The sequence below is a fragment of the Crinia signifera genome, chromosome 6 (assembly GCF_055691185.1).
Source record: "Crinia signifera chromosome 6, ASM5569118v1, whole genome shotgun sequence".
Lineage (NCBI taxonomy): Eukaryota > Metazoa > Chordata > Amphibia > Anura > Myobatrachidae > Crinia > Crinia signifera.
The window spans coordinates 251792591-251810171 of record NC_139222.1 but is presented as its reverse complement, the minus strand read 5'-3'; the positions used below and the strand labels follow the sequence as shown (position 1 = coordinate 251810171).

The window sequence follows — 17581 nt, the reverse complement described above, 5'->3', positions numbered from 1 at the left end:
AAATGCATTTTAAAAATCACTCTCTCTGGATGGAAACCGCTGCCTTAGAGGAATAAATGTATCTTAAAATATTAATATTTTCATGACTTTTTATGAACTCATTAAGAAGAAGAGGAATGTGCTCAATTTGCCTGTGTTGGCAGGTTAGCTTTACTCATTCCTTTCAGTAATAAAAAATCTGCACAAAAGCAACGTTGTACATGGGAGATCTGCAGAGACCCGTCTTCTGTGGAATTGGGAGATTCATAAATTAGCTTTGTTGTCCAAATGTTGTTCTTTTAATTATTCATTATTTGCTAAGAGATGTTTTTATACATAAAGCAGCAACAAACTATTATTCTGACTTGAATCTGCTGCTGACGGTGGAAGTTCTAGGCGAGGTTTGCATAAAGCCCCATACACACTGAACGATATTACAAATGATATAGCTCATTTTGGTCGTTCTAAGCGATATCGTTTGTAATATAGCTTTGTGTGTGCGCTCAATAACATAAAAGATGCGCATTACCACGGTTTGCAAGCAGTAACGACCCCCTCGTTGTCTGTACTGCATGCTTATTGTTGACTTTATCGTCATGTATGTTCAGAGCAAGGGGCAGGTGACATCGCTGAATGATACTGTGGTACTCTTTACCTAGCACGGCGCCCACGATTTTGATCGTGGGCATCGCAGGTAAAAAAATTGCGGGCATCGCAGGCATTGAATGCACTAAGAATCCGGTGCGACGCGACCGACGCGATGCCCGCGATTTCCCATAGGGAACAATGTTAAATTTCTCAATTGACCCTTCACAGGTAAACGTGTCCCTTCGCGGGCTTCACAGGTATCCGCGTCCGCTCGCCACGCTTCGGGCTCGGTGGCTCGCTGCGCTCGCCACACTATTCTATTCTCAACTCCACGCTGACGTGGATAGTGGGGGTATGAAAAGGTCGTAGGACGCGTACCGCCGCCCCTCGCGGGCTCGCTACGCTCGCTATGCTCGCCACGCTTCGGGTTCACGTTGATCTTGGGGTGGCGTTAACAATTGTGGGGGCCATTTCACACTTTAGGGTGCCTATTTGGCCTCTGTGGGCCATTTAACATTGTTTCCTATGGAAAAATCGGGTCAATTGAGGCATTGAACAGGAAAATCGGGTCAATTGAGACATTTAACATTGTTCCCTATGGGAAATCGCGGGCATCGCGTCGCACCCGATTTTTTTAGTGCATTCAATGCCCGCGATGGCCGCGATGGGCGCTGTGCTAAGTAAAGAGTACCGATACTGTTAATAGGCCAGATTCTCTAAGCTTCAACAGTGATAAAATGGAGAGTGATAAACAGCCAGCCAATCAGCTCCTACCTGACATGTCACAGACTGTGTTTGAAAAATGTCAGGCAGGAGCTGATTGGCTGGCTGTTTATCACTCTCTATTTTATCACTTTTGAAGCTTAGAGAATCTGGCCCAATGTCTTTCAGCAGCAGTGGTGGCTTCACCGTCACTTGCTGCCGCACTGGATGAGTGGTACCAGAAGGCAGCCATCTTATGCCCTGTTGCAGGTGTTAGCAGGGCTCCTGGGATAGAGCCAAACAACTATACAGCAGCAGGTGTGCTGCAGAGCCCAGTTGGAAGAGCAGCGGTCACACTTGGATCCCACTGTAAAGCACACACTGGGAAGCTGCTGCTGATACAAGTGCCCGTTTAGGACTTGGCACCCAGAGGCAGGCAACTCCATTGCCTCTGGGAGTTACACCACTACCTCTTACACAGCCATATATAGTTGGTTTTTATTGAACGTCCCTTATTCAGAGCCATCGTTGACTGTATCCAACAACCAGACTTTCATGAAATTTGATAGCTAGACTAATAAGGCCATGGAAAGCAGTGACATTTTGATTGTTACAGTACATTGAGCTACAGACAGCTCTGAATAGAAAAAATGTAATTATGGCTACTCTTTATCCTGGCTATCATCTTTCTAGGGGACTTTGAGCAGGAGCAGGCTGGTGCCTCCAGAGCTTCTTAATGGAAGCTAGAGAACACTGCTCATCCACCGTGATTGTAAATTACAAACAATCAATATCTGTCAGCATGCTGGTTGGTGGATGTATGGAGCTATTCACCAATCAGAGTACAACATTTTCTACCTACCTCCTACCTGCAGCCAGACAGTGAATTGTTGTTAGTATTCTGATTGGTGGATGGGTGGAGCTATCCAGCCATGTCTCATTAACTCCCATTACTCATAATAAATGGTGGACAGTGAGTATTGCTGCACATAGAGCCATACCAGGGCACCTGCTATGAGCCTTCAGAGACTCGCTCCTGTAATATAATGTTAATGGGTTATATTTTACATTTCAACGTGGTAGGTCAGTGCTGGGAAACAGGTGTAGGCCAGTGATGAGTTAGAATCTTGGCGGTATTGTCAGGTGTTTTTGTTATGGCTTAATACAGTGGCGTCACTAGGTGGGTGCGGGCTGCTCAGTAATGTTTCAGTGCAGCACGGGGCTTCAGCAGCCACAACAGGGTTTAGTGCACTGAGGCCATGTCCCTCCTGCGTAGCCACGCCCCACATGAAGTCATGCCCCTTTCTGCAGCTGGCTGCACCGGATGACATCAGTGACTCACCTTGCTTGTAACACTTTTTTTTATACCTGTTCTCCTTTCATTGCAGAGAGGATTTTCTTTCTGTGATTGTCCACATTGTTCTAACTTATTACCAGTGTCAATTCCATCAGGGATTTTCAATTTAGTTTTAGTCTTAGTCACTTTCCTAAAATTTGAAATTAAATGTCACAGTTTAGTCTATTTCTAACAGTGGAAATATCAGCAGTTCGGTATTCAGTCCCAGCAGGGACTCCTCTGCTACAGACCCGCCTCCCCATATAGGTTAGTCTGTATTGTTGGAAGCGGCCGTGTGTTGTCGAATCCGTGGGTGTCTTTCTACAAACTGCGTTTTCTCCAACCCACGGACTTTCCGACACTCGACAGTCAGAATATTGAATTCCGACTGTCGAGTTACTGCCGGATCGGACGAAAACGGTCCTGGATTGGTTGGGAAGTTCCAACAGTCATAATCCCGGATTTAATACCCCCCTAAATGCTTACAAACTGTATTATTACCAGGGCCGGCGCCACCACTAGGCAGCATTAGGCAAATGCCTAGGGCGCGGCCACTAGAGGCCGGCATGGAGTGAGGTCATCCTCACCAGCACGCCGCCCTGACTGGAACTGGTGCTGGACTGGAGCAGGGGGTCCATCCGCACCCCCCCCTCGCAGGAGCAGTGGGTCTGCCCGCACCCCCCACCCCCATAGCAGCAGGTCTGCCTGAACCCCCCCCCTGAAGCAGCGGGTCTACACGCACCGCACCCCCCCCCCCCCCGGAGCAGCGGGTCTGCCCGCAACACCCCCCCCTGCCTGGGGCGGTGAAAGGGCTTACTCCGGCACTGATTATTACGAACATTTGAAAATGTTAAAGAAATAAAGAAAAATGTTGGCATATGCTGTTTGTCGTTGTAAAGTAATAAATGAATGAATGAAGGAATAGCTTAGCTAAATATATCTTACACAGAGGCATCAATTTTGTAGTTGAAAAACATCCATGACAAAGCATCCCATGAGATCACTAGGAACCAGTAGATCTGACCTCATAAATACTAGTCAGGCTGAATATTAGTCGGACTGTGCTCAGTAACATCACTGATTCCTAAGAAAGTAATATTCTACAAAATGGTTCAGCCCCATCAGAGGCAGAACTCTGGGAGGCAATGGAGTCACCTGCCGCCGGGCTCCTGCTCCCAAGGGGACACTTCTCCTTTAAAACAATTAATTGAAATCCATTGATATTGCTTCTGTGGCTGATTCCCCCTCCTAGCAGGACCATAGAGGTTACACTTTCTTTGTTTTAAACATAATACACATAACATACATAGACACATGCAAAAATATATTTATATATGGTCGTATGTGTGTGTTTGTGGGGAAGGGGGGGGGGGGGGGGCAATATTTATCTTGCCTCCAGGCAACTGGGATGAACTTACGCCACTGAGCCCCACAATAAAAGGGTATCTAGTCCTGGAAGATACGTTTTATATTGTGATTATTTCCTGAGTAACATTACTCTGCTTCTGCTTTGTTTCAGAGATTCTATCACTCACATTGTGGCTGAGAACAATTCTGGGGATGAAGTGCTGGAGTGGCTACAGTCTAAAAAGATGTCTGATACAATTACATGTCAGATTCTAGATATCTCTTGGTTTACAGAATGCATGGGAGCTGGATATCCCATAAAAATAGAAAGCAGACACCAACTTAAGGTACATTGTGTGAAAGATATCATTGTGAACTGTTATATTTATTTTAATTAAGGGCACAATGTTTACTCTGTGTTTTTGTGCTTATATATATATATATATATATATATATATATATATATATATATAGTAATCTTTGGTGCCCGGCACTCAGACGCCCCCCATGGGGTAACTCGCTCAGTTGCCCTCTGTGCTGGCTAAGAAGCCAGAAACATGCAGTCCTTAGGAAAACAGCGGCACTCCTGGTCCTGATGAAGGGGTGAAGGCCCCGAAACCGTAGACCAGTAAAGTTTTCACTACTTGAAGACTCAGAGTGTCGCTGTTTTCCTAAGGACTGTGTGTGTATATATATATATATATATATATATATATATATAGTATATATACGAATCACATTTCCATATGTGTGTACGCAGTTTCTGCGTTGAGGAAGGCACCAGGGCACACGTATCTCCAAAGCACAGGGAGTGCCGGCTCTTATGGACACTATATACTGTATATGTATTTGCCATAGCAATACAATTGTAATAAATACTGTGTGATCATTTGCAGTGTCTGGTGAGAAATTATATATACAGTATATATTCACTATATCTTATATCTATTCAATTGGTGGAGTTCCGACAGCCACCAGATGGCTCCACATGGAGCTATTCAATTGTTGCTTATTTTTGTCCAATCAGATTTAGGTGCTGGCATTTCAGCTCACACCCCCAGGGGGCTGACAAGCTGAAATTAAGGAAACGTGACCGGTTTCAGCTCTGAAATGCGACTTTTCACACTGCACCAATTAAGTTTAGTAAAGTTTGGCTGATTTACATGGCTAAACCTGACCCTAATGAGCGTAATCAGTGTGTTAAAAAGCATCAGATGAATATCGCCCAACCATCTCCTGTCAATTTAGATTGGTGGTCAGGTGGGGTGATAAACAATTGAATAACGCCCTTTATATTTACAGAAAATATGTATTCAGACATTGAAAGGAAGCTATTGTCATAGTCAGCAATATGCTTTGTCATATCCCAGTGCACAATTAAAATCATTGCCACAAACTTGTCTGTGCTTAGATCTTTGCAAAGTACTTTACAATGTAATTTTACATAGCAATCAGTGCTAGGTGATTGTTCTGTGCACAACCTGCAAACTATGAATGTTAAAGCGGCTTCTGGCTTGCTGATTGAGCACACCACTGTATGTGTGTTTGCTTACTCTTTATTGCTCACTTTGTGATATTTAAGTGACTATCTCTCCACACATTCATTGCCAGATAAAATGGAACATATCGTTGTTATCTGTCATAGCTTCTCTTTACTGATACCCCGTTCACACCGCACTTGTTAAATGGTATATTGCCGTTTTTTTTCCCATTTCTAAACTTTAAGGCTGCAGTGGGAAAGCGCCAGCGTTGATTTACCGGTTAAAGATAAACGGTAGGTACTTATGTAATATCTGGTCTCCCGTTTTTCTTATGAGACCGCGTTCCCTCGTGGGGCTCGCTGCGCTCACCACGCTTCGGGCACGGTGGCTCGCTGCGCTCGCCACACTATATAAAATCAACTCCATGCGTAGTTGGATAGTAGGGGTATGAAAAAATGGGGTGCATTTAACATGGGAGTGCAGATAATACATAAGTACCCTGAAACGGTAATTAGTAAAAACAACAGATTACAGACCTGTGATAGGCTGTCCCCTGCACTCTGCCTTGAAACGTGTTCAGGGTGATTAAACGGGTTAAACGGTATGTAAAACGGTAATCTACTGCAATGTGAAGGCTCAGACCCGTTTTAAATACTGTTTAAAGATACCGGTTTTTGAAAAGTTTTGGCAGTGTGAAAGCGGTATGATATTTATTGTTTATCACTTCCGTGTTGTTATGGAAGGTGCTAGAATCCTCCCAAAGGTTAAAATAAAGATACTATTATCTGTGTTTGTATAAACTAAGGTTCCTACAAGAGATGTGCGGTTTGGATTTAATCAGATTTACTCGTTTATGTTCAGATTTCAAAAACAGCATTTTATTGGCTGTTAGCTCTTACTTGTTTTAGACAGCGACTAAGATAAATCTGAATAAATCTGAACTTGCCCTAGTTTGGCAAAAAGAACCATGTCAGACCATGGAAATTTAGTCCCAGGCGAGGCTAAACATTCCACTCAGTGCTCCCTGATGACATCAAATACTGGTGTTTTCTCACTGTGCTGTACTCCAGGAATGTGAATAGATCCATCAAACCCGGGGTTCATTTATTTTGTCTCCAGGGAGGCACACACTGCTTTCCCTGCACGCATAGACTATACTTACCTCTCCGGTGACACTGCAGACATCAGTGGGACAATGGTATTGGTGCCGTTTTCCTGGAGATACGCACATGCACAATAGAAAAATCACAGGAAAAATAGCATACTGTTGGCTGAACCATGATTTAGGAACTAGTCAATCAAAGTGTAGTCAACATGCCAAGTGAAGTTAAAAATTCAGGGGTAGATGTATGAAGCAGTGACAAGGGAGGAGAAGTGAGCCAGAAGTTAAGTGGCCCATTGCAACCAATCATCTGCTCTGTATATGTTTATAATTTTATATTATGCAAATTCTAGATGTTATTTTAGTGCTGATTGGTTGCCATGGGCCACTTCTCCTCTGGCTCACATCTCCTCCCTCAATGCTTCATACATCTACCCTTCAGTCACAAAATGGCTGTCTGCAAGTATATATAGTGTATAGGTGGTATTATTGTCAGAATCTATGAGGATAGGTATTAGTAGTGTGTATTGGAGGGAGGTTAGTCCACACAATAAATAGGGGCTTGTTTTTTTTTATCCATGTAGCAGGATTTGAGACAACAAAGGATTAATGCAGGAATATACAGTGTAAGCCTGATCCACCCAGGAGCAGGTAAATGCAGGTGATGTGCGGTGAGATGGTGCATGCACCCCCCAAGACAGGAACACATTTGGCTGTATACGTCGTTCTCACTTTCCTCTGTTCTTCTCTGAAAGCCGTTAAAAAAAAAAAAGCCTTATGACGCACTTTTCCAGGAACTCTTTGCAACTGCAGCTTTATTTAAATCCAACATTGGTAACAACACAGCAGATGGAGCCATAGCTCTCAGGCTTAGAACAACTTTACGCCAGAGAACGCATCTCATTTCTCAGCGACAAGAAGCTTCCCTCCACACTCACGTAAGACCTGCTGTGGAAAAAGTAGGTTACAGGCATTAATGCGAGTGAGGAATAAACCGAAAGTGTAACCTAATGGGAATAGATGATGTGGGAAAGCAGTGACAAGGGAAGCAGAATACGTTTCCTTGGGAGAGAAAAGGAACCCCCCTCCCTCCTCCGCCATTGCTTATTAGCCAAATTTCTTTGTAATATTTCAAACATTTCTTCTCTTTTTAAAGTTTGTTTTGTTAAACTTTAAATACACAGAGGAGTGTTGCCTGAAGAGACTTTGTAGTGCATCATATGTAATGCAAATGAACACTGGATCTTGATTTCCCTGCAACAGACGGTCTTATTAATATGGTAATAAGGTCAGTAGTTCCATGCAGGGTTGGCATAAGCCCAGGAAAGTATTTTAACTTTAACAAAAGTTCTTATCCTCATTTTTTTTGTTTCAACTTTTAATAAGGGGTTTCTATATAAGATCATGTGACATGCAGGCGTTATCCCTGGTGTTACCTGGGAAAATTCCCCCTAGCGAACAGGAGTGTTGTCAGGGGCAACTCAGGAATTTCATGAGGGGGTTTCCAGTACACTTGCCTACACTTCCGGTAATATACATACATGCAGCAGATAAACACACCCATAGTATGCACACACACAGTATACATACATACAGCGGACACACAAACACAGAGTATACTGTACATACACACACACACACACAGAGTATACTGTACATATACACATATTACAGTATTACATATTACAACAACCCTGCAGCAGTCTGGAAAAGCATGCAAGCTATTACCAGCTACAAGAAAGTAAGATGGATCCACCACCACACCCCCTGACCGACACTCCAAGGTCTTGCAGGTGGACTAGATGTAGGTAGAAGCTTTATTCGAAAGGATCATACTTAGGAAGGCTGCGGGTCCTGTTGGAGTGTCGCCATCTACCCTTAAGACCTGGGCAATGCAGCTTGCACCCATCTTCACTGTGATCTTTAACACCTCACTGGAAACGAGTAGGATCCCCGCCTGCTTCAAACGCTCAGTTATTGTTCCCAAGAAGTTGGCTGTACGGGATCTAAATGACTACAGGCCAGTCGCACTAACATCAGTGGTCATAAAGGCATTCGAAAGGCCGATACTGAACCATCTGAGGGATGTGACCAACACCCATCTCGACCCCCTGCAGTTCGCCTACCGAGCAAACAGAAGCGTCGAGGATGCAGTTAACCTAGGGCAGCATTATATCCTGGAACACCTGGATCATCCAGGCACCTACGCAAGGGTCCTAGTCATTGACTTCAGCTCGGCATTTAACACAATTGCCCCCGCTATCCTACAGCCCAAACTTCTCTCCCTAGGAGTTCCAGAATCTACCTGCTCCTGGATTGTGGACTTCCTGACGGCATGGAAACAAGTGGTGATAGCCAGAGCCTTCACATCCGCCATACGTACAATCAGCACTGGTGCTCCCCAGGGATGTGTCCTTTCCCCCTGCTCTTCTCCCTCTACACTAACGACTGCATCTCGAGTGACCTAGACACCTACACATACACTCCAACTATCCAACTTTAGGCGGGGCAGTCTTTCTTTTCAAGGACTGTCCCAGAGTCTGACCCAGGGACCGCATTGTTCTGTGCTGTGCACCATAGGGCAGACCAGCATCCCCAGGAGTGTTGGGAACACCCCCAGAGTGAAAAATGGGGTATTCCATAAGGCCATCCATGCCGCTTCCCACGATACCAAGTTCCCTTTTTTGGCAGGCACGAGTATTTATGTTATTTTTTAACACTGCTTATAGCACAATATTTATCTTTAAAGAAGAGAGAGAGGCCCTGAGAGGAAAGAGTTATCCTCCTACCGCTTCCCTGGGCCAGTCTCAGATTATATCCCCCAGCCTAACCTGACTAGTTTATTTGCATAAGTCTGTCAAATATGCCCAGTTCCATTATTAAAAATGTTTTAAAAAAAGCTCAAAATTATATTGAAAAAAAACAAAACCTTTCAACCTCGAAAAAATGCTTTTGTCACGAAATGGGTGTGTGGAATCAGTCGTGACTGGAGTGGTCAGATGGTGGATTGATGGAGTGGTGCGGATCTCAGGAAGAGAGGCGTGACCAGCCGGAGATGGGTTAACACAAACAGGTTTATTGAAGGAACTCATATAACAGATAATGTAACCAGGATCAATACTTCTTGATTGGACAAATAATAACTAGATGCAAGTCTCTGATAAATAACAAGTAACAAAAGATAGCAGTCCTTGGCAAAAATAAACAAGATGGCAGTCCGTTCAAAATAAACAAGATATGTGCCGGTAGTTCTGGGAGGATAAGGCAATGTACAGGATTTGAGTTTAGAGAAAAGGATACCTGAAGATTGGACAATTGGCTGACTGAAGATTGGACGATTGGATGACTGAAGATGGGATGATTGGATGACTGAAGATTGGACGACTGAAGATTGGACGATTGGATGACTGAAGATTGGACGATTGGATGACTGAAGATTGGACGATTGGATGATTGAAGATTGGATGGCTGGGATCAGGATACAGCTGAATGACAGGATTACTGGAAGCTTACAGCAGAGACGTAGCACACAATAGCTGGATGCAGCTTGTAGCAGGCAGGTCAGGAAACTGGTATCAGGACAGGGTAGCGACTTGGCGTTGACACAGGAACAGGTGACGGAGATAACAGAACTGAAATGGCTGACTTGGCATATAACAAATAACTGAAGAAAACCGAGTATAAACACAGGAACTAGATGAGCAGGAACTGGAGCAGGAATTGGACCATTTGTGGACCAGACCGTGAGCGCTGGACCAGCCGGACAAGCAGAGCCTCTGGGAGCTGAACACTGAAGACTCACGCAGGGATTCCAGGAAGCAGACTTGAACTGTACGGAACATCCAGCACATGCAGCAGGAAGACAAGTTGCTGAAGTCAGTTCTGCCTCTGTGAGCAAGATATTTATCCCCCCTGCCTTGTATTGATTGGAGGAAATGACAGAGGGCAATCTGCAATCTGAGGCAGGAATCCAGAATACTTCAGTCTGAACTAAACAGGTGAGCCACATGGAACAGGAGAGCAAAGGGTTACAGGTGATTCCAGCTTCTGCCTGGATTTCAATCAGGTGCAATCAATCAATGAACCAGCAATGCACAGACTGTCTGGCAGCATGAATGGAGACAGGACTGAGTCAGACTGAAACACAGAGCAGAATCACCATACAGGTAAGCTTGACTAAGCAGATCTGTGACATTACCCCCTCCTTCAGGGTGGACTCCGGACACCTATGCCAGAACCTTCTTTGGAAGGGAGCTCAAGGTTAACGACGATGCTTCTTCTTTTTCTTAGATGAATGCTTTGATATTTTTGAGGAAGGTGAAGCTTTAGGTTCTGTAAAACAGGCACCAGAGAGCACAGGACCTCCCAGGAAGGGAGTGGCATCATAATCAGAATCATACTCTGAATTTGAGTCTTGGTCTAAGGTCAGGATTGAAGACCTCTCAGTTGAATTGAAACTCCCTGAAGGACCACTGAGGTAGCATGAAGCGGAAGATCCAATACATATGGTGGGTATTGACGGGGGCAGATTGCTTTTCAGAAGATGATCCTGGAGAATTGGACAGTCCAGAGGAACCAACACAATGGGTGGACATGGATGTGTACCCAATTCTAACGTCCATAGATTTGGGCATCAATAGACAATTTTTTGAAACCTTGGAGGTTCTAAGGCATTGTTGAGATGGCGCACAATCTTGGATGGATGGCAAAGAATGGTTGGTTTTGGCCACCGGATGACTTTTAACTGTAGTGGTGGAGGAATTCTTACAGGGAGTCTTTGAACCGAACCTTTCCACTACGGCCTTGGAGAAGGATGTCAGATCTCGAAGTCTGGAGTCGTTAGATTCATAAAGTGGACAAGCCCACTCCAAAGCTTCTCCTTTAAATGACAAAAACAGGTAACTGACGATGTTGGCTAGCGTGAGACCAGATGAAGGTTCGGTTTCCAATATAGACAAATATTGGTTCACCAGGGCTTCATAATGGACAAGATCCCCATCAAAATAGATGGGCGAATATTCTCTGCTTGAATCTTGAAATGGTTTTGATGGAATTGGGGCTTTGGAAGGCTTCAGCTGATCAAGAATCTTGGACTTTTTAGGAAAAACTGGAACCACGGAAGCCTCAGACACGGCGGGCACATTGAGTGTTTTGTGCATGGCAGACCCCTCGGATGCCTTGGGCAAGGCAGTCTGCACTGGAATAACTGGAACAACCTCAGGCCCGGAGGCCAGGGCAGGTGTGTCCTCAGGCCCGGAGGCCAGGGCAGGTGTGTCCTCAGGCCCGGAGGCCAGGGCAGGTGTGTCCTCAGGCCCGGAGGCCAGGGCAGGTGTGTCCTCAGGCCCGGAGGCCAGGGCAGGTGTGTCCTCAGGCCCGGAGGCCAGGGCAGAAGTGTCCGACTCTCCTCCAGGGTCTCTGGTATACAGGACCCCCTCCTGGGACTCGACACTTGGAATTTCCCCCTCTTGGAGCTTGACACCTGGAATATCCCCCTTCTGGGACTGGACACCTGGATTCACCCCTACTTGGGACTGGACACTTGAAATCCCATTTTGGGGCTGGACACAGAAAGCCCTCTTCTGGGACTGGAGACAGTGAACCCCCTCTTGGGGCAGGAGACAGTGAACCCCCTCTTGGGGCAGGAGACTTTGAACCCCCTCTTGGGGCAGGAGACTTTGAACCCCCTCTTGGGGCAGGAGACTTTGAACCCCCTCTTGGGGCAGGAGACTTTGAACCCCCTCTTGGGGCAGGAGACTTTGAGCCCCCTCTTGGGGCAGGAGACTGTGAGCCCCCTCTTGGGGCAGGAGACTGTGAGCCCCCTCTTGGGGCAGGAGACTGTGAGCCCCCTCTTGGGGCAGGAGACTGTGAGCCCCCTCTTGGGGCAGGAGACTGTGAGCCCCCTCTTGGGGCAGGAGACTGTGAGCCCCCTCTTGGGGCAGGAGACTGTGAGCCCCCTCTTGGGGCAGGAGACTGTGAGCCCCCTCTTGGGGCAGGAGACTGTGAGCCCCCTCTTGGGGCAGGAGACTGTGAGCCCCCCCTTGGGGCAGGAGACTGAGAGCCCCCCCTTGGGGCAGGAGACTGAGAGCCCCCTCTTGGGGCAGGAGACTGAGAGCCCCCCTCCTGGGGCTGAAGATTCTGGACTCCCTTCTGGGGCTGGATACAGCAGACCCCTTCTTGAGACTGGAGAGGCTGAACTCCCCTCTGGGGCTGGAGACGGGATACTCGTTCTGAATCTTTAGCACAAGATACCTCTGCTGGGGCTGCGGTATTGGACAACCCTCCTGAGGTTGATGAGACGGACACATGCTTTTGGGCAGAAAATCCTGAGACTCCACCTCCAGTAATGGATACAGGAACCTTCCCAGGAGCTCTGTGGACAGCAGTAAAACCGTGTTTGGCCAAGATGATCTTTGTTCTAGGGCCCCAAGTATTAACTCGGGTTTCTTTCTGAGCTGTAACGGGAGGAATCTCCCCATTTCTGGGCAGACGGAGAGAACAATCTTCTATGAAATGGTCTGAACCACCACAATAGAAGCACAGGTCTAGCTGCCTGCGCCGCTGACGTTCCTCCTCAGACAGCTGGGCTCGTGGTCTGCTTTGTGGTATGTCCTTACAAGGCTTATGAGAGGACTTCTCAGGAGTACTTGGAAGTGTAGTGGAAGTTCCTTTGCGCACAGTTCCACTGGAAAGGGGTACCAAAGAACTGTCCAATATGGCGGAGACTACAGAAAAATTTTTAGATGGTAATTCCTGTAGTTGATTCAGTAACTGGTGTAAAACCTTTAATGTCTCTGATTCTGGCTCTTTAAAGGTCCAAGCAGAACCAGATTGCAGATGGCAAAGTAACGGACTTATGACAGACCCACTGTCCGCAGAAGCCTCATCGTCCTCCTTTGGAGTAGCCGGGTAGTCAGGGGGTAGAGGTGAAGAGGCCAAATGACATGCGGCTGCAGATGTGACACGTGAGGATTCATTAGCCGGCAAGGATTGCTGCAGCTTGCAAGAACAACCAGATAAGTCTTGCCAGAACTTTGTGAGTAAGAACTGAAGATCAATCTGTCTCTCCATGCTGGTACTGTGATCTAGACAACCCACACTTCTCACACTCTGATCACTGACCAAGTCCATGTGACTTCAGCAAACTGTCACGAAATAGGTGTGTGGAATCAGTCGTGACTGGAGTGGTCAGATGGTGGATTGATGGAGTGGTGCGGATCTCAGGAAGAGAGAGGCGTGACCAGCCGGAGATGGGTTAACACAAACAGGTTTATTGAAGGAACTCATATAACAGATAATGTAACCAGGATCAATACTTCTTGATTGGACAAATAATAACTAGATGCAAGTCTCTGATAAATAACAAGTAACAAAAGATAGCAGTCCTTGGCAAAAATAAACAAGATGGCAGTCCGTTCAAAATAAACAAGATATGTGCCGGTAGTTCTGGGAGGATAAGGCAATGTACAGGATTTGAGTTTAGAGAAAAGGATACCTGAAGATTGGACAATTGGCTGACTGAAGATTGGACGATTGGATGACTGAAGATGGGACGATTGGATGACTGAAGATTGGATGACTGAAGATTGGACGATTGGATGACTGAAGATTGGACGATTGGATGACTGAAGATTGGACGATTGGATGACCTGAAGATTGGACGATTGGATGATTGAAGATTGGATGGCTGGGATCAGGATACAGCTGAATGACAGGATTACTGGAAGCTTACAGCAGAGACGTAGCACACAATAGCTGGATGCAGCTTGTAGCAGGCAGGTCAGGAAACTGGTATCAGGACAGGGTAGCGACTTGGCGTTGACACAGGAACAGGTGACGGAGATAACAGAACTGAAATGGCTGACTTGGCATATAACAAATAACTGAAGAAAACCGAGTATAAACACAGGAACTAGATGAGCAGGAACTGGACCATTTGTGGACCAGACCGTGAGCGCTGGACCAGCCGGACAAGCAGAGCCTCTGGGAGCTGAACACTGAAGACTCACGCAGGGATTCCAGGAAGCAGGCTTGAACTGTACGGAACATCCAGCACATGCAGCAGGAAGACAAGTTGCTGAAGTCAGTTCTGCCTCTGTGAGCAAGATATTTATCCCCCCTGCCTTGTATTGATTGGAGGAAATGACAGAGGGCAATCTGCAATCTGAGGCAGGAATCCAGAATACTTCAGTCTGAACTAAACAGGTGAGCCACATGGAACAGGAGAGCAAAGGGTTACAGGTGATTCCAGCTTCTGCCTGGATTTCAATCAGATGCAATCAATCAATGAACCAGCAATGCACAGACTGTCTGGCAGCATGAATGGAGACAGGACTGAGTCAGACTGAGACACAGAGCAGAATCACCATACAGGTAAGCTTGACTAAGCAGATCTGTGACAGCTTTATTGAGGCATTTTTTTAGGTTTAGTAAAAAATATGATTGCTCCATCTCACTAATCCTGCCCCTACCCTCCCCCTCCCTCTCACCCTCCCCATCTATACCCATCTGATCCCTTTAGTTCCTGATTAGGAAGAGAATTCCTATGATCAGTGGTAAGGTTTCTTCCTCTGTGGTAAGGTTTCTTCTATGATCAGTGGTAAGGTTTCTTCCTCATATAATTATGAATTCTACAAAGGAATAAGTATTCCTTTCTGCAAAAGACACGGTCTAATCATTCCGTTACATGACAGCATCATCATTATTTTCAGGTCAATAATGAATACAGTAGGGTTACCACCTTTGTGTTGAGCGATTCCCGGACAGTGACCCGCCCCTTGACACACCCACAGCCCACCCATTGACCCGCGCCCAGCACCGCCCCTTGACTCCCCTTATGGTTGTTGTTTATTTACATTTGCTTCAAATCTATTCTTGATTTTGCACATGGTAAATGCCACATACACGTTACGTCACGTCATGTCACACACTGTAATGCCCATTATACGCTATGCCACACACTGATGCCCATTATACATTATGGCACACACCGTGATGCCCATTACACGTTATGCCATGAGTGGACAATTTAAAAAAGAAAAATAGGGGCAAAATGGACAGCGCGCGCCGGAGGCGCGCCCAAAAATTTACACCATAATGCCTATTACACGTCAAACATCCATATTATACCACATGCCATAGTGCCTATTACACGTTTTGCCAGGGCTCAACAATTTTCTTAAAATAAGGATAAAAGTGACAGTGCGCACCAGAAGCCATAATGCTCATTACGAGTTATGCCAGGGCTCAACAATTTTTTTAAAACTAAGGACAACAGGGACAGTGCTCAAGCCAAAAACACACCAGAATACCTATCATACGTCCCACACAACCATTACATAAGTATACTACATGCCCATTACACATTATGCCACACACTCTAATGCCCATTACACGTTATCCCAAACACAACCTAATGCCCTTTACATACAGGTATACCATACACTGTAATGGCTATTACATATTATGCCATATAAATACCGCCTACCTCCATGTTAATTGCTTGGGGTTTCTTGCTCGATGCCAGAGCCTTCATGCTCGATGCCAGGACCTTCATGCTTGATGCCACGGGGGAGTGCAAATGCCTGTTGCCAAGGTGGAGGGCAAATGCTCGTTGACAAGGTGAGGGCAAATGCCTGTTGCCACAGTGGAGGGCAAATGCTCGTTGCCAAGGGGGACGGCAAATGCCAAATGCCAGTGGTCACAGTAGTACATTTAGAGTAGCTGCTGTGCTGGGGCTGGCTGGGCCTGGGAGGTTGGCTGGGGGCCTGGGGCCATAGTGATGATCAACATAATATTGTATTGGGCCAGCGTGGCCAGTGGCCACAGTAGTAAATTAGAGTAGCTGCTGCTGTGCTGGCTGGGCCTGGGAGGTTGGCTGGGGGCCTGAGGCCAGCGGGCACATCGCCCAGCAGGTGGTGACTGGCATAGTGCGCAGAAGAGGACTGCCCGTCTGGGGACAGTGTGACAGTCTGTGCAGGAGGGGACAAACACAGCAGGCAGGCAGCCACGGTGCAACTGCTGAAGTTGAACTTTGACAGGGACATGACAGTCTGCGCCACACAACTCACTGCGTCATTTGATCCCCACAGACCCACAGTGGAGGAGGGGTAGACCAGCGGCAATGTGGGGGACATGACAGTATGCACCACACAACTCACCGTGCCGTCCGTGACCCGACACAGGCACGCCGCACTCAAGTGTCAGGTCAGGTGTGTCAGTCACGTAGCGGCGTAGCGCCGCAGCCCGCAGGAGGAGCTGGAGGACATACGAGGAGGAGGACATGACACTCAGACTGTGTCCCGCCTCCCCCCTCCTCCCAGCAAGTGCCGCGGCGACTTACATCACAGACACTGTCTGAAGGAGGAGTAATAGGATGGTCCGACGTGTGTCACCACCCCGCGGCTCTCCCACCCCCCCCCCCCGGCGCCGGCTTCCAGGGTATGTGCAGTGTCTGTCATCCTGTTGTGTGGGGACCAGATGGCCGCCCGCATCAGTAATATCGGCGGTGCCGGCCGGCCGTGGATCAATTCCCGGACAATATATAGTCCGGGGCAGCCACCCTTCCGGACTCCGGACGCCGGTTTCAATTACCGGACTGTCCGGAGTAATCCCGGACGGGTGGTAACCCTAGAATACAGTGATATTGATTATTTAACAGGTCTTGGACTTTAATGTGAATAAAGGTGTCATTTAAATCAGCTATAGTAGTACAGAAATTCTATTGCAAAATGACCTTTTCTTATTACAGAGTCGGTTTGTAAGTGATTTGCTATTGGCATTTTTAATAGGGAGAGATTTCCTTAACAGGATATAAATTATAGTGGGATGATGATAAATCTTCTCACTCAATGTGTCATCATGTGTATCATTAGCCTCCTGTATTTTACCCTGTTATATGATAGATGTGGAGCCTCTGTGTAATTAACATATAAAGTGTGTACGCTATTCCAGCTATTGTAAAGGATTGGATTTTTTGTTTTCAACTTTCGATCCTCGTTGAAGAACTTCAGCCAATACATTTGTGAATTATTTTATTTCCTGGCGCAC

At 46.5% G+C, this 17581-nt stretch overlaps 1 protein-coding gene across 1 annotated transcript in view; it reads left to right on the top strand.

Annotated features, from left to right (window-relative positions):
- DNTT (DNA nucleotidylexotransferase) overlaps nt 1-17581 on the top strand; it is a 293652-nt gene that overhangs the window by 15166 nt on the left and 260905 nt on the right. Inside the window, exon 2 of the mRNA XM_083149314.1 lies at nt 4125-4299. Coding sequence (XP_083005440.1) covers nt 4125-4299 — 175 coding nt within the window. The remainder of the gene's footprint in view (nt 1-4124; nt 4300-17581) is intronic.